The sequence below is a fragment of the Oncorhynchus kisutch genome, unplaced genomic scaffold (assembly GCF_002021735.2).
Source record: "Oncorhynchus kisutch isolate 150728-3 unplaced genomic scaffold, Okis_V2 scaffold800, whole genome shotgun sequence".
NCBI lineage: Eukaryota > Metazoa > Chordata > Actinopteri > Salmoniformes > Salmonidae > Oncorhynchus > Oncorhynchus kisutch.
Genome location: NW_022262745.1, coordinates 54,474 through 77,163, shown reverse-complemented (window position 1 = coordinate 77,163; position 22,690 = coordinate 54,474). Strand labels below are relative to the sequence as shown.

At 47.3% G+C, this 22,690-nt stretch overlaps 1 protein-coding gene across 1 annotated transcript; it reads left to right on the top strand.

Moving 5' to 3' along the window:
• Nucleotides 1-356: 356 nt before the first annotated feature.
• On the top strand, nucleotides 357-22,013 carry LOC109882719 (coiled-coil domain-containing protein 81). Its single transcript, XM_031816460.1, has 14 exons — nucleotides 357-694; nucleotides 913-974; nucleotides 9,652-9,805; nucleotides 10,983-11,242; nucleotides 11,625-11,790; nucleotides 12,422-12,539; nucleotides 13,966-14,077; nucleotides 14,255-14,401; nucleotides 15,289-15,396; nucleotides 15,582-15,751; nucleotides 16,009-16,087; nucleotides 19,204-19,430; nucleotides 19,677-19,802; nucleotides 21,007-22,013. The coding sequence occupies exons 1-14, from the start codon at nucleotides 616-618 to the stop codon at nucleotides 21,143-21,145; spliced, it is 1,947 nt and encodes a 648-aa protein (XP_031672320.1). The 5' UTR covers nucleotides 357-615; the 3' UTR covers nucleotides 21,146-22,013.
• Nucleotides 22,014-22,690: the final 677 nt, after the last annotated feature.

Sequence of the window (22,690 nt, the reverse complement as noted above, 5' to 3'; positions counted from 1 at the left end):
TTACACTTTACTTCAAAAGCCTGCTGAATGACGCACATTTAAGTCTTTATTACGTTTCAGCAGATATAGCTGGGAAAATTGCTTCACAAGAGGGAAGAGCACAATTGCTCATCTACCATTTTTGGTTAAATCGGTCTCAGAAATACAGTGACAATTTTCATGACATGAGCTATCTGGATTCAACTCGGAGGGGATCCTTAAAGTCATTATACAGGCCTATTTGCTTTTAGAAGACATGCTAAAGTTAAAATAAACTGAGTTTCTAATCTGCAGGGCTAAATTTTGGCCCCAGCGCCTGTCGCTGCGGGGGGTGCAAGTGGCTATTGTGACGTCGCTCGTAGCAACAAGGTCAGTGTTGGAGTTGCGCGCCCGGGTGCATTTCGCATCGAGATTTATCACCGGAGGAGACGCACTGTAATGGGCTATCAGCGGGGGAGAATCTGGAAGGCGGGGGAGAATCTGGAAATCGGTGAATTGAGCCGAATCTGGAAGTCCGTGGATTGAGCTGAATCTGGAAGTCCGTGGATTGAGCTGAATCTGGAAGTCCGTGGATTGAGCTGAAACAACTCTGGGTTTCTTTTATTCTTTTTTTAAAGAGATTTTGCTCTAATTGTCATGATGACCGACTTGCTGTCCGTGGTGTCGGAGGCGGAGAGGAAGTCCTTTCCTACCCTCTCTCAGCTCTCAGAAAACGGTCAGGACAGGACACACTTTCTAGCCTATTATATTGTACAGTTGAAAAGATCTAGCCCAGCTTGCCGCATCGTAAAAACACATAGGCTATACGCATTTGTTTGCAAACTTTGCACAATTTAGAATCAATGTGTGCATGTCATTTTTTTAAAGCATTTAGCTATATGAGCAATTTTTATTTTCTGAAAATTGTTCTGAAAATGTTCTCCTTTATTTCAGACGTTGATAGCGTTTGGTCGAACGTGTCATCTTTCGTGGAGCGACAGATGACCTTGCAAAAGGTCAGAGCACTTCAGAAAGTCGATATTGCCATAGTCAGTGGTCAGTCAGTTCAGCTGAACCGAGGGTATAGCAAAGGAGGAGGTTTTAGGAGGTTGAAGTTCATTTATTCCATTTCTACACCATTTTAAAACTCTAAAATGCTATTTGATGAAGAGCAAAATCAAACAAAATGACATCAGGCATTAATTATCACCACGTGTAGGCTACAATCAGTAGTGGAAAAAGTACCCAATTGTCATACTGTAGTAAAAGTAAAGATACCTTAATAGAAAACGACTCAAGTAAAAGTGAAAGTCACCCAGTAAAAGTCTAAAAGTATTTGCTTTTAAATAAACGTAATTATCAAAAGTAAATGTAATTGCAAAAATAAACTTACGTTTCAAAAGTAAAAGCATAAATCATTATCCATTCCTTATATTAAGCAAACCAGATGCCACCATTATCTTTTTTTTTTTTTCACGGACAGACGGGCAAACTCCAAAACTCAGATTTAATTTACAAACGAAGCATTTGTGTTTAGTGAGTCCGCCAGATGAGAGGCAGTAGGGATGACCAGGGATGTTCTGTTGATAACTGTGTGAATTGTACCATTTTTCTGTCCTGGTGAGCATTCGAAATATAACGAGTACTTTTGGGTGTCGAGGGAAAATGTATGGAGTAAAAAGTACATTATTTTCTTTGAGAATGCAGTGGACTAGAAGTAAAAGTTGTCAAAAATATAAATAGAAAAGTAAAGTACAGCTACCCCAAAAAACGACTTAAGTTGTACTTTAAAGTATTTGTACTTAAGTACTTTACACCACTGGCTACAATGTCAACCACTACTCAACCTCGTCATCAATTGACTCATTTACTTGTGGAACAGTACATACAGTGACCATGAAATAGATGCATAATACAGGCTATCAAGTCACAACAAGGCCCGACATCAAATGCTGGCATCAGTGTGAAACGATCTGGCCTTAATGGCCATGTACTCTTATAATCTCCATCTGGCACAGCCAGAAGAGGACTGGCCACCCCTCAGAGCCTGGTTCCTCTCTACCCAGTACAGCCAGAAGAGGACTGGCCACCCTTCAGAGCCTGGTTCCTCTCTACCCAGTACAGCCAGAAGAGGACTGGCCACCCCTCAGAGCCTGGTTCCTCTCTACCCAGTACAGCCAGAAGAGGACTGGCCACCCCTCAGAGCCTGGTTCCTCTCTACCCAGTACAGCCAGAAGAGGACTGGCCACCCCTCAGAGCCTGGTTCCTCTCTACCCAGTACAGCCAGAAGAGGACTGGCCACCCCTCAGAGCCTGGTTCCTCTCTACCCAGTACAGCCAGAAGAGGACTGGCCACCCTTCAGAGCCTGGTTCCTCTCTACCCAGTACAGCCAGAAGAGGACTGGCCACCCCTCAGAGCCTGGTTCCTCTCTACCCAGTACAGCCAGAAGAGGACTGGCCACCCCTCAGAGCCTGGTTCCTCTCTACCCAGTACAGCCAGAAGAGGACTGGCCACCCTTCAGAGCCTGGTTCCTCTCTAGGTTTCTTCCTATGTTCCTGCCTTTCCAGAGAGTTTTTCCTAGCCACCTTGCTTCTACATCTGCATTGCTTGCTCTTTGGGCTCTTAGTCTGGGTTTCTGTATGAGCACTTTGTGACATCTGCTGATGTAAAAATGACTTTTGATTGCTTGAGTAACCAGAGCATAAAACAGCTGACTGCGAATGCAAATGATGCCAGATAAATCCTACACATGCATTGAAATAAAAGGCATAGTCTACAATCGACAAGGACGAATGAAGACAAACAACCTCGACTAAAGAATGACGAATATCACGAAATACAAAAGGAAAATCTACTTTTGAAAAGGGTGCTAAAACCACACCCGTGATTCAGCACCTCTGATTGGACAGCGCCTCGGTACAGGAATAGGGTGGAGCTCCGTAACGTGGTGCTGAATGGATAGTGCCTCTGTCGAGTAGTCAGCTACAGGGCATTCGGAAAGCATTTAGACACCTTCCCCTTTTTCCACATTTTGTTACGTTACAGCCTTTATCTAAAATGTATTTTGTTTTTTTTAAATAAATGTTGTTTTTTTTCCACAAATGAATACAAATAAAAAACAGAAATACCTTACAGAAGCATTCAGGCTCTTTGCTATGAGACTCGAAATTGAGCTCAGATGCATCTTGTTTCGATTGATCCTCCTTGAGATGTTTCTACATCTTGATTGGAGTCCACCTGTGGTAAATTGATTAGACATGATTTGGAAAGGCACACACACCTGTTTATATAAGGTCCCACAGTTGACAATGCGTGTCAGAGCAAAAACCAAGCCATGAGGTTGAAGGAATTGTCCATAGAGCTCCGAGACAGGATTGTGTTGAGGCACAGATCTGGGGAAGAGTACAAAACATTTCTGCAGCTTTGAAGGTCCCCAAGATCACTGGTTGCCCGGCCAAACTGAGCCATCGGGGGAGAAGGGCCTTGGTCAGGGAGGTGACCAAGAACCCAATGGTCACTCTGACAGAGCTCCAGAGTTCCTCTGTGGAGATGGGAGAAACTTCCAGAAGGACAACCATCTCTACAACACTCCACCAATCTGGCCTTTATGGTAGAGTGGCCAGATGAAAGCCACTCCTCAGTAAAAGGCACATGACAGCTCACTTGGAGTTTGCCAAAAGGCACCTAAAGGACTCTCAGACCATGAGAAACTCTTTGGCCTGAATGCCAAGCATCACGTCTGGAGGATGCCTGGCACCATCCCTGCAGTGAAGCATGGTGGTGGCAGCATCATGCTGTGGGTATGTTTTTCAGCGGCAAGGACTGTGAGACTAGTCAGGATCGAGGGAAAGATGAAAGGAGCAAGTGTAACAGTATAGACTTTACATCCGTCCCCTCGCCCCGACCTGAGCGCGAACCAGGGACGCTATGCACACGTCAACAGTCACCCTCGAAGCATCGTTACCCATCGCTCCACAAAAGCCGCGGAGCAAGGGGAACCACTACTTCAAGGTCTCAGAGCAAGTGACGTCACTGATTGAAATGCCACTAGCGCGCACCGCTAACTAGCTAGCGGTTTCACATCGGCTACACAAGTACAGAAAGAACCTTGATGAAAACCTGCTCCAGAGCGCTCAGGACTTCAGACTGGGGCGAAGATTCACCTTCCAACAGGACAACGACCCTAAGCACACAGCCAAGAGAATGCAGGAGTGGCTTCGGGACAAGTGTCTGCATGTCCTTGAGAGGCCCAGCCAGAGACCAGACTTGAACCCGATCTAAAAATCTCTGGATAGACCTGAAAATAGTTGTCCAGCGATGCTTCCCATCCAGCCTGACAGAGCTTGAGAGGATCTGCAGAGAAGAATGGGAGAAACTCCCCAAATACAGGTGGGCCAAGCTTGTAGTGTCATACCCAGGAAGGCTTGAGGCTGTAATTGCTGCCAAAGGTGCTTCAACAAAGTACTGAGTAAAGGGTCTGAATATTTATGTAAATGTAATATTTCAGTTTTATTTTTTAAACCTGTTTTTGCTTTGTCGTTATGGGGTATTTTGTGTACATTTTAGAATTAGGCTGTAACGTAACATAATGTGGAATAAGTCAACGGGTCTGAATACCTTCTGAATGCACTGTATATAATTATTTAGTTTGTGGCCAGTTAGAAATGTTTTGGGCACAGTTAGGTATCCTACAATGCGTATATGGAAATCATAACTGGTACACAGATAGAAATGGTAGGATGAATTGTAAATTGTCACTCCACATGAAAAGGTTGCAGACTCCCCTGCTATTGGCTGTATGAAGCCACTCTTGTCGAGCGGCTCGTAAGACTACAGTGTACCATGACAGTGTCATTGTCTCGCGTGCTTCATTCAGAGATGATCCTCATGTGCGCGCCAGTTCATTTGTGCGTTTCCTTTCATCTCCGTGGAAGGGAAACATTCTGCGAATATTGAAGCATTGTATCAACAAACGATGTGGCTCAGAGAATATGGATTGCAACACTTCCCTGGTGTTACGTTACCTTCGCAGGTGGATTATCTGTGTGGTTATTATCTATTATTACATTCCACACTATAGCTAAATAACTTAGTCATGTTTAATTACGTTTTGCCAGCAAGATAGATCTGTAAAAATATCTAATTTTAACTGAGGAAGATGGACAAGCAAGACCGATAGAGTGAAAGATGGAAATGCATGGTTATTTATTCCAGAGGCAGGTGGGCTACAGGTAGGGATCAGGTGGGCTACAGGTAGGGATCAGGTGGGCTACAGGTAGGGATCAGGTAGGCTACAGGTAGGGATCAGGTGGGCTACAGGTAGGGATCAGGTGGGCTACAGGTAGGGATCAGATAGGCTACAGGTAGGGATCAGGTGGGCTACAGGTAGGGATCAGGTGGGCTACAGGTAGGGATCAGATAGGCTACAGGTAGGGATCAGGTGGGCTACAGGTAGGGATCAGGTGGGCTACAGGTAGGGATCAGGTGGGCTACAGGTAGGGATCAGGTGGGCTACAGGTAGGGATCAGGTAGGCTACAGGTAGGGATCAGGTGGGCTACAGGTAGGGATCAGGTGGGCTACAGGTAGGGATCAGATAGGCTACAGGTAGGGATCAGGTAGGCTACAGGTAGGGATCAGGTGGGCTACAGGTAGGGATCAGGTGGGCTACAGGTAGGGATCAGATGGGCTACAGGTAGGGATCAGGTAGGCTACAGGTAGGGATCAGGTGGGCTACAGGTAGGGATCAGGTGGGCTACAGGTAGGGATGAGGTAGGCTACAGGTAGGGATCAGGTAGGCTACAGGTAGGGATCAGGTAGGGATCAGGTAGGCTACAGGTAGGGATCAGGTAGGCTACAGGTAGGGATCAGGTAGGCTACAGGTAGGGATCAGGTAGGCTACAGGTAGGGATCAGGTAGGCTACAGGTAGGGATCAGGTGGGCTACAGGTAGGGATCAGGTGGGCTACAGGTAGGGATCAGGTGGGCTACAGGTAGGGATCAGATAGGCTACAGGTAGGGATCAGGTGGACTACAGGTAGGGATCAGGTGGGCTACAGGTAGGCTACAGGTAGGGATCAGGTAGGCTACAGGTAGGGATCAGGTAGACTACAGGTAGGGATCAGGTCTCAGGATCTCTGTCCTGATATCCAGAAGCTCTGTGTCTAATCTGAGGTGAGTGATCGCTGTCCTGATATCCAGAAGCTCTGTGTCTAATCTGAGGTGAGTGATCGCTGTCCTGATATCCAGAAGCTCTGTGTCTAATCCGAGGTGAGTGATCGCTGTCCTGATATCCAGAAGCTCTTTGTCTAATCTGAGGTGAGTGATCGCTGTCCTGATATCCAGAAGCTCTTTGTCTAATCTGAGGTGAGTGATCGCTGTCCTGATATCCAGAAGCTCTGTGTCTAATCCGAGGTGAGTGATCGCTGTTCTGATATCCAGAAGCTCTTTGTCTAATCTGAGGTGAGTGATCGCTGTCCTGATATCCAGAAGCTCTTTGTCTAATCTGAGGTGAGTGATCGCTGTCCTGATATCCAGAAGCTCTTTGTCTAATCTGAGGTGAGTGATCGCTGTCCTGATATCCAGAAGCTCTTTATTGCTGTAAGATACGGTTGCAGAAACATTATGTACAAAATTGGTTGGTTGGGCGCCTGTAAAACTGCTGCCATTTCTTCCGGCGCCATTTTGTCTTCTATCCTATGGGGCAAATTAATACAAATATCAATTAGGCCTACAGCTATCACAGCCTATATTTTAAGAGCAATAAAATAGCTTTTTTATTTCGAATGGTCACCAAAAACGAGGGCTCCCTCACATTTCAATTCAATCAACCCCTGGCTATCAGATTACAACAAGGTTTACAAGGCGGAGTTCAAAATGCCGACATCAAACAAAACAATCGGCGCGCTGACTAACCGTCTGACTGGCAAACTGGCACCGTCTCTGCTCTCGGCTTTCTACAAGGGAGAGAAAAGGGCGCAGGCTGCTGCTCTCTGCTTTCTACAAGTGAGAGAAAAGGGCGCAGGCTGCTGTTCTCTGCTTTCTACAAGTGAGAGAAAAGGGCGCAGGCTGCTGCTCTCTGCTTTCTACAAGTGAGAGAAAAGGGCGCAGGCTGCTGCTCTCTGCTTTCTACAAGTGAGAGAAAAGGGCGCAGGCTGCTGCTCTCTGCTTTCTACAAGTGAGAGAAAAGGGCGCAGGCTGCTGCTCTCTGCTTTCTACAAGTGAGAGAAAAGGGCGCAGGCTGCTGCTCTCGGCTTTCTACAAGTGAGAGAAAAGGGCGCAGGCTGCTGCTCTCTGCTTTCTACAAGTGAGAGAAAAGGGCGCAGGCTGCTGCTCTCTGCTTTCTACAAGTGAGAGAAAAGGGCGCAGGCTGCTGTTCTCTGCTTTCTACAAGTGAGAGAAAAGGGCGCAGGCTGCTGCTCTCTGCTTTCTACAAGTGAGAGAAAAGGGCGCAGGCTGCTGCTCTCTGCTTTCTACAAGTGAGAGAAAAGGGCGCAGGCTGCTGCTCTCTGCTTTCTACAAGTGAGAGAAAAGGGCGCAGGCTGCTGCTCTCTGCTTTCTACAAGTGAGAGAAAAGGGCGCAGGCTGCTGCTCTCTGCTTTCTACAAGTGAGAGAAAAGGGCGCAGGCTGCTGTTCTCTGCTTTCTACAAGTGAGAGAAAAGGGCGCAGGCTGCTGCTCTCTGCTTTCTACAAGTGAGAGAAAAGGGCGCAGGCTGCTGCTCTCTGCTTTCTACAAGTGAGAGAAAAGGGTGCAGGCTGCTGCTCTCTGCTTTCTACAAGTGAGAGAAAAGGGCGCAGGCTGCTGCTCTCTGCTTTCTACAAGTGAGAGAAAAGGGCGCAGGCTGCTGCTCTCTGCTTTCTACAAGTGAGAGAAAAGGGCGCAGGCTGCTGTTCTCTGCTTTCTACAAGTGAGAGAAAAGGGCGCAGGCTGCTGCTCTCTGCTTTCTACAAGTGAGAGAAAAGGGCGCAGGCTGCTGCTCTCTGCTTTCTACAAGTGAGAGAAAAGGGCGCAGGCTGCTGTTCTCTGCTTTCTACAAGTGAGAGAAAAGGGCGCAGGCTGCTGCTCTCTGCTTTCTACAAGTGAGAGAAAAGGGCGCAGGCTGCTGCTCTCTGCTTTCTACAAGTGAGAGAAAAGGGTGCAGGCTGCTGCTCTCTGCTTTCTACAAGTGAGAGAAAAGGGCGCAGGCTGCTGCTCTCTGCTTTCTACAAGTGAGAGAAAAGGGCGCAGGCTGCTGCTCTCTGCTTTCTACAAGTGAGAGAAAAGGTCGCAGGCTGCTGCTCTCTGCTTTCTACAAGTGAGAGAAAAGGGCGCAGGCTGCTGCTCTCTGCTTTCTACAAGTGAGAGAAAAGGGTGCAGGCTGCTGCTCTCTGCTTTCTACAAGTGAGAGAAAAGGGCGCAGGCTGCTGCTCTCTGCTTTCTACAAGGGAGAGAAAAGGGCGCAGGCTGCTGCTCTCTGCTTTCTACAAGTGAGAGAAAAGGGCGCAGGCTGCTGTTCTCTGCTTTCTACAAGTGAGAGAAAAGGGCGCAGGCTGCTGCTCTCTGCTTTCTACAAGTGAGAGAAAAGGGCGCAGGCTGCTGCTCTCTGCTTTCTACAAGTGAGAGAAAAGGGTGCAGGCTGCTGCTCTCTGCTTTCTACAAGTGAGAGAAAAGGGCGCAGGCTGCTGCTCTCTGCTTTCTACAAGGGAGAGAAAAGGGCGCAGGCTGCTGCTCTCTGCTTTCTACAAGTGAGAGAAAAGGGCGCAGGCTGCTGTTCTCTGCTTTCTACAAGTGAGAGAAAAGGGCGCAGGCTGCTGCTCTCTGCTTTCTACAAGTGAGAGAAAAGGGCGCAGGCTGCTGCTCTCTGCTTTCTACAAGTGAGAGAAAAGGGCGCAGGCTGCTGCTCTCTGAGCGATGCCAGTCAGCCAATAAAACCAGCTGTTGTATTTTAATTGGAATTCATTTAATTTAACTTGACCTTTTTTGGTCTGTGTATGAATATAAATTCTATTATTATTTTGCATGTAACAGATTTGAAGCTGGCAACTATTTTATTGCCCAATTTTCAGTGAGATGAAGAAATCTTTTAGCTTTGAGGAAAGTTAGGAGACATTAGGGAATTAAATATGACATATCATAAATAGTAGAGGCATAAATACTCAGGATGTCTTTCAGCTATATTCAAATCAAATCAAATCAAATTGTATTTGTTACATACACATGGTTAGCAGATGTTAATGCGAGTGTAGCGAAATGCGTGTTCATCATCAGTTCTAGGAGAACTGGTTGACAACTTGTTGTGTCTATCTATCTGTCTGTCTGTCTGTCTGTCTGTCTGTCTGTCTGTCTGTCTGTCTGTCTGTCTGTCTGTCTGTCTGTCTGTCTGTCTGTCTGTCTGTCTGCCTGCCTGCCTGTCTGCCTGCCTGTCTGTCTGTCTGTCTGTCTGTCTGTCTGTCTGTCTGTCTGTCTGTCTGCCTGTCTGCCTGTCTGCCTGTCTACCTGTCTGTCTGTCTGTCTGCCTGTCTGCCTGTCTGTCTGTCTGTCTGTCTGTCTGTCTGTCTGTCTGTCTGTCTGTCTGTCTGTCTGTCTGTCTGTCTGTCTGTCTGTCTGTCTGTCTGTCTGTCTGTCTGTCTGTCTGTCTGTCTGTCTGTCTGCCTGCCTGCCTGTCTGTCTGTCTGTCTGTCTGCCTGCCTGCCTGCCTGCCTGTCTGTCTGTCCAGGGGGTCTACATTGCAGGCCTGGGATCCTTCACCTTCTCTCAGCAGAAGCTGGACGTAGGCAACAAGTTTGTTTTGATCCAGCGACCCATCTTCCTGCTCTCTGAGAAGCTGTCCCAGTCACACGGCCTGAAGCAGGTCAAACCGCTGTCTGCAGGTGAGTGGCGATGGGCCAAGAACACACACACGCACACAGACAGACACACACACACACAGACACACACACACATGAGACATCTTCTGTTAACGCTGGCGCATTTATGTGAACGATCGCAGATATCAAGCCTGAGTTGTGTGTCTGTGCGCTATACAAAATTGTGCTGATAGCCCGCTGAGCTAAAGCCTGGGCAGTAGCTTGGGGAACTAGTACAATTCTTCAGGTGCCAGGAAAGATGATTAATCAACCCTCTTCCATTATGTTACACTGATACCAGCAATGTGTCCCATAGAAACACTATGTTACACTGATACCAGCAATGTGTCCCATAGAAACACTATGTTACACTGATACCAGCAATGTGTCCCATAGAAACACTATGTTACACTGATACCAGCAATGTGTCCCATAGAAACAGTATGATGAAAGAGAATGAATGAGAAAACCCAGTGCACAGCTGTGTGTCTAAATCCAAGTGTTGCTTTTTAGCAGGAGCAACACGATGACATGTCCGTTCTAGTCGTTGTATTTCTATGCGTGTGCCTGTGCCACCCGTCTGTCCGTCCGTCGTCACTGCAGGGGATGTGCCACTGGTCCAGCTCGACTTCCCAGCCCTGTCTATGGAGAGCATGTTGGGGGTGGGATAGAGAGAGCCATCTCTGTCTGTGGAGAGCATGTTGGGAATGCGATAGAGAGAGCCATCTCTGTCTGTGGAGAGCATGTTGGTGGTGGGATAGAGAGAGCCATCTTGGTGTGTTAATATGTCTGTCTGTGTAGAGCATGTTGGTGGTGGGATAGAGAGAGCCATCTCTGTCTGTGGAGAGCATGTTGGGGGTGGGTTAGAGAGAGCCATCTTGGTGTGTTAATATGTCTGTCTGTGTAGAGCATGTTGGGGGTGGGATAGAGAGAGCCATCTCTGTCTGTGGAGAGCATGTTGGTGGTGGGATAGAGAGAGCCATCTCTGTCTGTGGAGAGCATGTTGGGAATGGGATAGAGAGAGCCATCTTGGTGTGGCTGAATCTTATCCAACCCAGGTTGGATATACACGACTGCTGAGCTAAAGCCTATAGCTTTAACCTGGATAACTAAGTCTTCAGGTCTCAGACAAGCTGGTTAATCATCACAGGAGACCAGTACACCAACACTAGGAATGTGTGTAATCCATCTGTCATCACAGCAGGGGACGTGCCACTGGTCCAGCTCAACTTCACAGCCCTGTCTGTGGAGAGCCCGTTTGAGCGTCACGTGGTGGAGGGCTGTGTGAGAGAGACTCTGCTGGTGTTGCTGAGAGCCGTGGCCGCCGGACGCTCAGTCCTCTTCACCTTCCACGCCATCGGAGAGCTGTTGTTCTGCCAGAGCAAAGTCAAGATGAAGTTCTACCACGACTTTGTCACCGCCTTGGACGGCAGCGGGAAGCTGCTCTTGGCGCTCTCCAATGTCAGTAGGGTGGATTAGATATGTCATGTAGGTAGTGTGTGTATGGGGGTTGGGTTGGGTGTGTGTGTGTGTACAGTATGTGTGTGTGGGGGATGGGGGTAGTGTGTGTGTACAGTATGTGTGTGTGGGGGATGGGGGTAGTGTGTGTGTGTGTGTGGGGGATGGGGGTAGTGTATGAGGGTTGGGTTGGGTAGGGTGTGTGTGTGTGTGTGTGTGTGTGTGTGTGTGTGTGTGTGTGTGTGTGTGTGTGTGTGTGTGTGTGTGTGTGTGTGTGTGTGTGTGAGAGAGACAGACAGAGAGAGAGTGAGCAGGTGTGTATGATTGTACAAGTGCATTTGTATTTGTGTTGATGACAATCCCCCTACTCCACTCTCTATCCCAGAGACCTGGCACCAGCAACTCTGTCCTGTTTGAGAGATCCAGCATAACAGGGACCAGCAACACCATCATCCTCCCCAGGATCTCTTCCGAACAGGGGGGGAAGGACTGGGGAGAAGAGGCCCTGGCCCAGGTCCAGACAGACTCAGACAGGAAGGAGAAGAATAGAGGTGAGGGAGAGACAGTGGTGTAATCTAGTCCTCTAAAAACAAGGGTTTTTATGGCCATATTCAACTGATGACTATATTCAACTGATGACTATATTCAATTGATGACCATATTCAACTGATGACTATATTCAACTGATGACCATATTCAACTGATGACTATATTCAACTGATGACCATATTCAACTGATGACTATATTCAACTGATGACTATATTCAATTGATGACCATATTCAACTGATGACCATATTCAACTGATGACCATATTCAACTGATGACCATATTCAACTGATGACCATATTCAACTGATGACTATATTCAACTGATGACCATATTCAACTGATGACTATATTCAACTGATGACCATATTCAAATGATGACTATATTCAATTGATTTGGATTAACTCAGTGAATATCTCGATCAGATTGAGGGGTTTTAATGGGTGTAACGTCTCTGGTGAGAGATATGGTGGTGAGAGAGATGTGTTGGGCTCACTTAACCTTGATAACCCAGTGTTGGAGAGAAAGGGAAGCTAATACAACATTATCTAGACTTGGGCGTATCCCAGAACATGTATGTCTCTTCATCTGCCGAGTCTTTCTCACCTGTAGTTATGTTACCATGTTTACCCAGAATCCCTGGGGACTCCGCAGTCCAGATCCAGACACACCCTGCACCCAGCCAAGGTCAACGGGATCAGTCTCACTGATGACCTGGAGCCCAGACCTCCAGCGGAGACCAACACTGACAGGTACTGTCGGCCTCACTGCTAAACCCAGCTGTTGTCGGCCTCACTGCTAACCCCAGCTGTTGTCTGCCTCACTGCTAACCCCAGCTGTTGTCGGCTAACACTGCTAACCCCAGCTGTTGTCGGCTAACACTGCTAACCCCAGCTGTTGTCGGCTAACACTGTTAACCCCAGCTATTGTCGGCCTCACTGCTAACCTCAGCTATTGTCGGCCTCACTGCTAACCCCAGCTATTGTCTGCCTCACTGCTAACCCCAGCTATTGTCGGCCTCACTGCTAACCCCAGCTATTGTCTGCCTCACTGCTAACCCCAGCTATTGTCGGCCTCACTGCTAACACCAGCTATTGTCGGCCTCACTGCTAACCCCAGCTGTTGTCGGCCTCACTGCTAACCCCAGCTGTTGTCGGCCTTGTAGCCTTGACTACGACCTAAAGACTTGCGTTAGCTCTCTGACCCAGTAATAAGTTAAATTCAGTGGCTAAGACCTGAAGACCCAATACCTAGGCTATGCCCCAATTATCTCTCCTTCCTCCCAAAGTGTGTACTTGTTCACTTCACTGATTTGAAAGGAAATTACTGGTATAAGAAATATGGTGGGATCTCCCAGTAGCCCCATGCCTCCAATTCAATGCTTTTAGATTTATGGGAAGTAGTGAACAAGTTGTTATTATATTATTGGAACACACCCTTGGGCAATCTGTGGGAGTTTAGGAGAGGGTACTTGTGTTACTGTCCTGTCCTGGGGTAGTGGCTCCATGAATGATGCAGCTCTCCCTGTGTGGGACAGTTCCTCACCTGTCACCACCTGATCATTCAGACAGTGTTCCCTGAGGTTTAGCCTGCCCTGTACCCCCCACAGCGGTCCCGTGGCCCTGGATTCTGAAACTAGACCCCTCTGGACGGTCCTCCGTCCATACAGACACTGTCTGCGTCCCAAATGACACCCTATTGGAAGCCTTCAATTATCACTTGGCTCCGGCTGTGCAGGAGAAAGTGACGCGGTGATGTGTGTGTGTATTTGTGATGTGGTGTGTGTTTGTTTGGTCAAACGAAGTGCACTATGGGAATAGGGTGCCATTTGGAGTACATAACCAGATGTATTTTGGTCTCCCAGGACTGTGGTTGAATAGCCCCTGAGCTGAAAGATAACCCAGGACTGTGGTTGAATAGCCCCTGAGCTGAAAGATAACCCAGGACTGTGGTTGAATAGCCCCTGAGCTGAAAGATAACCCAGGACTGTGGTTGAATAGCCCCTGAGCTGAAAGATAACCCAGGACTGTGGTTGAATAGCCCCTGAGCTGAAAGATAACCCAGGACTGTGGTTGAATAGCCCCTGAGCTGAAAGATAACCCAGGACTGTGGTTGAATAGCCCCTGAGCTGAAAGATAACCTAGGACTGCTATCTGTTTCCAACCTGCTGTCCTGTAGGTCCACAGTGTCTATCCTACCACTGGAGGGCGCTGCTCTGAAGGAGGGGAAGGTGAAGAGGGGGGACTCTCACCTGGACATGCCCTGTGTCAACCACAACAGGGCTGGACAGGTGTGTGTGTGTGCTGGAAACTCTGCTTTTGTGGGTGTGTATGAGTGGTATCAATCAATCAATCAATAACTGTGTGTTTCCCTATAGGAGGTGTTACCTGTACATATAACATCACCTATCCTTCCCTATAGGAGTTGTGTTACCTGTGTATATAACATCACCTATCCTTCCCTATAGGAGTTGTGTTACCTGTGCATGCAGCGGGCCCAGCGTAACATCCCCCACTACCTGGCAGAGGAGAGGCTGACGGAACAGCAGGAGGAGGAGAGGGTGTTACAGTTCAACGAGCAGCGCAGAGACCAGTACTACCTACAGAGGGAGCAGGTGAGGCCAACACCACTCTGATGATGAGATGAGGAACATGTTCCCTGTTGTCTTTTACTCTTTGTCTTGGAGTGATGAATAGACAGAATACTACTAGACTGAAAGCCAGGGGGAGAGTCTGCATTAGTACTTCTGTTTTAGTGCTGGAGTCACATTAAACTCAGTAGTCAGATTAAACTCGGTAGTCAGATTAAACTCAGTAGTCAGATTAAACTCAGTAGTCAGATTAAACTCGGTAGTCAGATTAAACTCAGTAGTCAGATTAAACTCGGTAGTCAGATTAAACTCGGTAGTCAGATTAAACTCAGTAGTCAGATTAAACTCAGTAGTCAGATTAAACTCGGTAGTCAGATTAACCTCAGCAGTCAGATTAAACTCAGCAGTCAGATTAAACTCGGTAGTCAGATTAAACTCGGTAGTCAGATTAAACTCGGTAGTCAGATTAAACTCAGTAGTCACATTCAGCTCAGTAGTCAGATTAAACTCAGTAGCGAGGTGACACTGAGCCTGTGTGTATTTGTGGTGTGGTGGTATGTATGTGTATTTTTTATGTGGTGTGTGTGTGTGTGTGTGTGTGTGTGTGTGTGTGTGTATTTGTGATGTGTGTGTGTGTGTGTGTATTTGTGATGTGGTATGGGGGTGTGTGTATATTTGTGACGTGGTGGTGTGTGTGTGTGTGGGGGGGGTGTATTTGTGATGTGGTGTGGGGGTGTGTGTGTATTTGTGATGTTGTGTGTGTGTATTTGTGGTGTGGTGTGTGTGTATTTGTGATGTGGTGTGTGTGTGTGTGTGTGTGTGTGTGATGTCTGTGTGTGTGATGTCTGTGTGTGTGATGTCTGTGTGTGTGTGTGTGTGTGTGTGTGTGTGTGTGTGTGTGTGTGTGTTAGGCGGACCGTCTGGAGATACGTGAGAACAACCAGAAGGTGGCAGCGTTCAACCTGGCAGTGTCTGAAGCCATGAAGGCGAAGAAGGTTGCTCGCTCCTCCCACTTCCATGTGAGCCCTGGCCTTGTCCAATCAGCACACTGATCTTCAGGGGTTCAAATGGTCCACGGCGTTTCAGCTGCTGCATTTAGCATTGGTCTACGCACCGTTACTATTGCAACACTTAGCCAATGGTCTAAACTTATCAATGAATGATGTCGTGATGATATTGAACCCCTCCCCCTCTCCCCCCACAGGGTTCGTACATCTTCAGGGGCCGTCCCCTCACCCCTCCCAGGGTCCATAAGCAGCGCGGCTACATGCAGGATCTGCGGGCCCAGGCGGAGTGGAGGAAGGGCCAGGTCAGCCAGACTCAGCAGGACCAGGAGCTCATCGACCTGCTACAACAGGTCCAGCTGGCACAGGAGTAGGTGATGCATCTGAGTCCCAAATGGCACCCCATTCCCTAGGTAGTGCACTACTTAGTTTTGACCAGGGCTCTTCAGTGCACTATAAAGGGAGTAGGGTACCACGTCAATATGTTTGTCTAAGAGGAAGTGCACCTGCTGCCATGAACCCATGTCAACAGGCCTGTGGTCTCTACTGTACATACAGAATGCTGTGGTCATTGTACAGTCTGTTGCTCAGTTTCGACAGTGTGTGAATAGCTTTTGTGTGTCTCAGAATCGCATTGCAAAAGTCCCAGCAGCTCCACCTGAGACAGAAGAACACTAGCTGCTACAAGAAAGCCCTGGATACACAGGTAAGAGTCTGTCCTACCATATATTATATAGCATACTTACCAGACCCTACCTACCAGACCCTACCTACCAGACCATACCTACCTGGCCAGACCTACCAGACGAGTCCAGACCATACCTTCCAGACCATACCTTCCAGACCAGACCTACCTGGCCAGACCTACCAGACCATACCTACCAGACCAGACCTACCAGACCAGACCCTACCAGACCATACCTACCAGACCAGACCTACCATACCTACCAGACCAGACCTACCAGACCCTACCTACCTGGCCAGACCTACCAGACCATACCTACCTGGCCAGACCTACCAGACCAGACCTACCAGGCAATACCTACCAGGCCATACCTACCAGACCATACCTACCAGGCCATACCTACCAGGCCAGACCTACCAGACCAGACCTACCAGGCCAGACCTACCAGGCCAGACCTACCACACCAGACCTACCAGACCAGACCTACCAGACCATACCTACCAGACCCTACCTACAGGCCAGACCTACCCGACCAGACCTACCATACCAGACCTACCAAAAACATGCCTCCCACCATGTGTTACACAAGTGCATGTTGAAGTGGAGGGATATTTATTATGTTGATAAAAAGGCTGTGGATTGGATAACTGAACTCCCAGGTGTGCTGCACAGGTTAAGGCTGAGCAAGGCAGAGGGGACCACTACAGATTGATGTTTACCTGACCACCTGTCTTGATGTACAGGTGGAAACAGAGAAGGGCAAGCAGAAGGCCAAGGGAGATAGGAGAGTGATGTTCCCGCCCATCCAGGGACAGACACCAGCAGGAGACGACTCAGAGCAGGCAGGAAACATAATATAGACAAGTCTCTACGGAGAGGAGAGGAGAGGAGAGGAGTAGGAGAGGAGAGGAGAGGAGAGGAGAGGAGAGGAGAGGGGGGAGAGGAGAGGAGAGGAGAGGGGAGGGGAGGGGAGGGGAGGGGAGGGGAGGGGAGGGGAGGGGAGGGGAGGAGAGGAGAGGAGAGGAGAGGGGAGGGGAGGGGAGGGGAGGGGAGGGGAGGGAGGGGAGGAGAGGGGAGGAGAGGAGAGGGAGGAGAGGAGAGGAGAGGAGAGGAGAGGAGAGGAGAGGAGAGGAGAGGAGAGGAGAGGAGAGGAGAGGAGAGGAGAGGAGAGGAGAGGAGAGGAGAGGAGAGGAGAGGAGAGGTTTAAGATAAAGAAGGGAAGGAAAGAGGAAGGAGAAATGGGGAGGAAGAGGAGGAAAAATGTATGGTAAAGAAGAACAGTTGAGCCAGACTTGAAGTACTTAGAGAAGAACAGTTGAGGAAGGAAATGCAGTAGATGAGGGAATAGAACAGTAGTCCAGCTCTTCTGTGGTGTCTATGTCTAGTCCAGGTTGAACAGTAGTCCAGCTCTTCTGTGGTGTCTATGTCTAGTCCAGGTTGAACAGTAGTCCAGCTCCTCTGTGGTGTCTATGTCTAGTCCAGGTTGAACAGTAGTCCAGCTCCTCTGTGGTGTCTATGTCTAGTCCAGGTTGAACAGTAGTCCAGCTCCTCTGTGGTGTCTATGTCTAGTCCAGGTTGAACAGTAGTCCAGCTCCTCTGTGGTGTCTATGTCTAGTCCAGGTTGAACAGTAGTCCAGCTCCTCTGTGGTGTCTATGTCTAGTCCAGGTTGAACAGTAGTCCAGCTCCTCTGTGGTGTCTATGTCTAGTCCAGGTTGAACAGTAGTCCAGCTCCTCTGTGGTGTCTATGTCTAGTCCAGGTTGAACATTAGTCCAGCTCCTCTGTGGTGTCTATGTCTAGTCCAGGTTGAACAGTAGTCCAGCTCCTCTGTGGTGTCTATGTCTAGTCCAGGTTGAACAGTAGTCCAGCTCCTCTGTGGTGTTTATGTCTAGTCCAGGTTGAACAGTATTCCAGCTCCTCTGTGGTGTCTATGTCTAGTCCAGGTTGAACAGTAGTCCAGCTCCTCTGTGGTGTCTATGTCTAGTCCAGGTTGAACAGTAGTCCAGCTCCTCTGTGGTGTCTATGTCTAGTCCAGGTTGAACAGTAGTCCAGCTCCTCTGTGGTGTCTATGTCTAGTCCAGGTTGAACAGTAGTCCAGCTCCTCTGTGGTGTCTGTCTAGTCCAGGTTGAACAGTAGTCCAGCTCCTCTGTGGTGTCTATGTCTAGTCCAGGTTGAACAGTAGTCCAGCTCCTCTGTGGTGTCTATGTCTAGTCCAGGTTGAACAGTAGTCCAGCTCCTCTGTGGTGTCTATGTCTAGTCCAGGTTGAACAGTAGTCCAGCTCCTCTGTGGTGTCTATGTCTAGTCCAGGTTGAACAGTAGTCCAGCTCCTCTGTGGTGTCTATGTCTAGTCCAGGTTGAACAGTAGTCCAGCTCCTCTGTGGTGTCTGTCTAGTCCAGGTTGAACAGTAGTCCAGCTCCTCTGTGGTGTCTATGTCTAGTCCAGGTTGAACAGTAGTCCAGCTCCTCTGTGGTGTCTATGTCTAGTCCAGGTTGAACAGTAGTCCAGCTCCTCTGTGGTGTCTATGTCTAGTCCAGGTTGAACAGTAGTCCAGCTCCTCTGTGGTGTCTATGTCTAGTCCAGGTTGAACAGTAGTCCAGCTCCTCTGTGGTGTCTATGTCTAGTCCAGGTTGAACAGTAGTCCAGCTCCTCTGTGGTGTCTATGTCTAGTCCAGGTTGAACAGTAGTCTAGCTCCTCCGTGGTGTCTGTCTAGTCCAGGTTGAACAGTAGTCCAGCTCCTCTGTGGTGTCTATGTCTAGTCCAGGTTGAACAGTAGTCTAGCTCCTCTGTGGTGTCTATGTCTAGTCCAGGTTGAACAGTATTCCAGCTCCTCTGTGGTGTCTATGTCTAGTCCAGGTTGAACAGTAGTCCAGCTCCTCTGTGGTGTCTATGTTTAGTCCCGGTTGAGTAGAAAACAATCTCAGCACACTGGTGATCTTCATGCTCTGCCAATCAAATGGCTCTTCTTTAACCGAGAACAGGAAGTCATAGTTGAGAGAGTCCAGTACTATTAGATGACAGATGAGTTTCCAGTAGTTGTGAGCTCCTCTGTGATTGTAATCTTCACCCAGGTTGAGTAGAAAAATCTTGATGCTCCACAAATCTAATGGATGTTATTTAATTAACGTATCTACCAGGTGGAGTACCAGGGCTCGGGCCTCCCAGCGCGCCTGCCCGACTCGGACGGCCCTGTGTTTGGCCAGCTGGACTGTACCCCTGCTGGGCTGTCAGAGCAGAAGCAGCGGGCGGAGAAGGTCTACCAGGAACAGCTGACCACGGCTAATAACAAGAGAAAGGAGCTGCTCCTTAACCGCAGCACCAAACAGAAGAACGAGAGAGAGATGCTCAACAGGAACAGGAAGGAGTGAGTGGAAGGGGGAAGGCAGGGGGGGGGGAGAGGTGGTGGACAGGGAGCGATAGGGAGTCATGGAGAGACAGGGGAGAGGGGAGGGTGAAATTCTCTACTTGAAATTCAGAAAGTGAGTGAATAAAATGAGAGAAAATGCAGAAAAATGGTATATGGAATGGTTCAAGGTTAAAGGCCATTTTATATGAGATGTCTTGTCTATATGTTCTGTTTCTATATTTTCCTCTCACTCTCTCCTGGCAGACTGATAAACGACCACATCAACCGCTTTGAGAAGCTGCGTAACCTGAGGGCCTCGTTGGAGGACACCTGGAGACGCAGCGCCGACCTGAAACGCCACCGAGACAGAGAGGAGAAGGAATTCATCAAGTAATGTACTCAAATCACAACCTGGATTGGCCCTAACCCTTCTATGTTTACAGATCTGTAAGATGGAAACAATATGATGGAATCTTTCCCACTACACTGTTTATACCTATCCAGACCCTTCAGATACACCACTACACTGTTTATACCTATCCAGACCCTTCAGATCTACCACTACACTGTTTATACCTATCCAGACCCTTCAGATCTACCACTACACTGTTTATACCTATCCAGACCCTTCAGATCTACCACTACACTGTTTATACCTATCCAGACCCTTCAGATACACCACTACACTGTTTATACCTATCCATACCCTTCATATCTACCACTACACTGTTTATACCTATCCAGACCCTTCATATCCACCACTACACTGTTTATACCTATCCAGACCCTTCAGATCTACCACTACACTGTTTATACCTATCCAGACCCTTCAGATCTACCACTACACTGTTTATACCTATCCATACCCTTCAGATACACCACTACACTGTTTATACACACCCTTCAGACATGCTAGCATCAGGGGTTAGGGTCAAGAAGGAGAAAAAGGTAGTGATTTGGGACCGGCTGATTGAGTCGATCACTGTCATGATAGTTGACGTCTGCTATCTGTACCATCACATTCTGTCGTTGATCTCTGATGTCTATGACAGGTCTGGGAGCAGTCTGCTGATTGATTGACCACATTCTGACGTTGATCTCTTATTATTATTCGACCATGCTGGTCATTTATGAACATTTGAACATCTTGGCCATGTTCTGTTATAATCTCCACCCGGCACAGCCAGAAGAGGACTGGCCACCCCACATAGCCTGGTTCCTCTCTAGGTTTCTTCCTAGGTTTTGGCCTTTCTAGGGAGTTTTTCCTAGCCACCGTGCTTCTACACCTGCATTGCTTGCTGTTTGGGGTTTTAGGCTGGGTTTCTGTACAGCACTTTGAGATATCAGCTGATGTATGAAGGGCTATATAAATAAATTTGATTTGATTTGATGTCTATGACAGGTCTGGGAGCAGTCTGCTGATGGATTGACCACATTCTGACGTTGATCTATGATGTCTATGACAGGTCTGGGAGCAGTCTGCTGATTGATTGACCACATTCTGACGTTGATCTCTGATGTCTATGACAGGTCTGGGAGCAGTCTGCTGATTGATTGACCACATTCTGACGTTGATCTCTGATGTCTATGACAGGTCTGGGAGCAGTCTGCTGATTGACCAGTGTGAGCAGTACCGCCGCTGTTACCAGTGCAAGAGGAAGACAGAGAACTGTGGAGAGACAAACATCTGGAAAGAGTCTCACTACATCCCTGGCTCTCGCCTCATGGTGTAGACCGCTGAAACCTGGTCTCAGAGCAAATGTAGCCATGCCACTCCATTTAGTATGATATGTTACTTTACATTAGATTACATTACATTGGCTTACCAACGTAATAGCGGTCGTACAATATAATATTAATTGTAGGACGTATCCTACGTCTTGATCGCACCAGTATTGTTTAGTATGATTTATCACAGTCGACTGCTTTAGTTTGATATATCACACTCAACTGCTTCAGTATGATATATCACACTCAACTGCTTTAGTTTGATATATCACACTCAACTGCTTACGATACGATATATCACACTCAACTGCTATAGTATGATATATCACACTCAACTGCTTACGATATATCACACTCAACTGCTTTAGTATGATATATCACACTCGATTGCTTTAGTGTGATATATCACACTGAACTGCTTTAGTTTGATATATCACACTCAACTGCTTACGATACGATATATCACACTCAACTGCTTTAGTATGATATATCACACTCAACTGCTTTAGTATGATATATCACACTCAACTGCTTTAGTTTGATATATCACACTCAACTGCTTTAGTATGATATATCACACTGAACTGCTTTAGTTTGATATATCACACTCAACTGCTTACGATACGATATATCACACTCAACTGCTTTAGTATGATATATCATACTCAACTGCTTACGATACGATATATCACACTCAACTGTTTTAGTATGATATATCACACTCAACTGCTTACGATATATCACACTCAACTGCTTCAGTATGATATATCACACTCGACTGCTTCAGTATGATATATCACACTCAACTGATTTAGTATAATATATCACACTCAACTGCTTCAGTATGACATATCACACTCAACTGCTTTAGTTTGATATATCACACTCAACTGCTTCAGTATGATATATCACACTCAACTGCTTCAGTATGATATATCACACTCAACTGCTTTAGTTTGATATATCACACTCAACTGCTTCAGTATGACATATCACACTCAACTGCTTACGATATATCACACTCAACTGCTTTAGTTTGATATATCACACTCAACTGCTTCAGTATGACATATCACACTCAACTGCTTTAGTTTGATATATCACACTCAACTGCTTACGATACGATATATCACACTCAACTGCTTCAGTATGATATATCACACTCAACTGCTTTAGTTTGATATATCACACTCAACTGCTTACGATACGATATATCACACTCAACTGCTATAGTATGATATATCACACTCAACTGCTTTAGTTTGATATATCACACTCAACTGCTTCAGTATGATATATCACACTCAACTGCTTCAGTATGATATATCACACTCAACTGCTTCAGTATGACATATCACACTCAACTGCTTTAGTTTGATATATCACACTCAACTGCTTCAGTATGATATATCACACTCAACTGCTTTAGTTTGATATATCACACTCAACTGCTTACGATACGATATATCACACTCAACTGCTTTAGTATGATATATCACACTCAACTGCTATAGTATGATATATCACACTCAACTGCTTTAGTTTGATAT

Coding starts and splice junctions, on each gene's coding strand:
- LOC109882719 (XM_031816460.1), top strand. CDS start 616: ATGATGACCGACTTGCTGTCCGTGGTGTCGGAGGCGGAGAGGAAGTCC. Junction 9,806..10,982: donor GGTCAAACCGCTGTCTGCAG/GTGAGTGGCGAT, acceptor CTGTCATCACAG/CAGGGGACGTGCCACTGGTC. Junction 14,078..14,254: donor ACCACAACAGGGCTGGACAG/GTGTGTGTGTGT, acceptor CCTTCCCTATAG/GAGTTGTGTTACCTGTGCAT.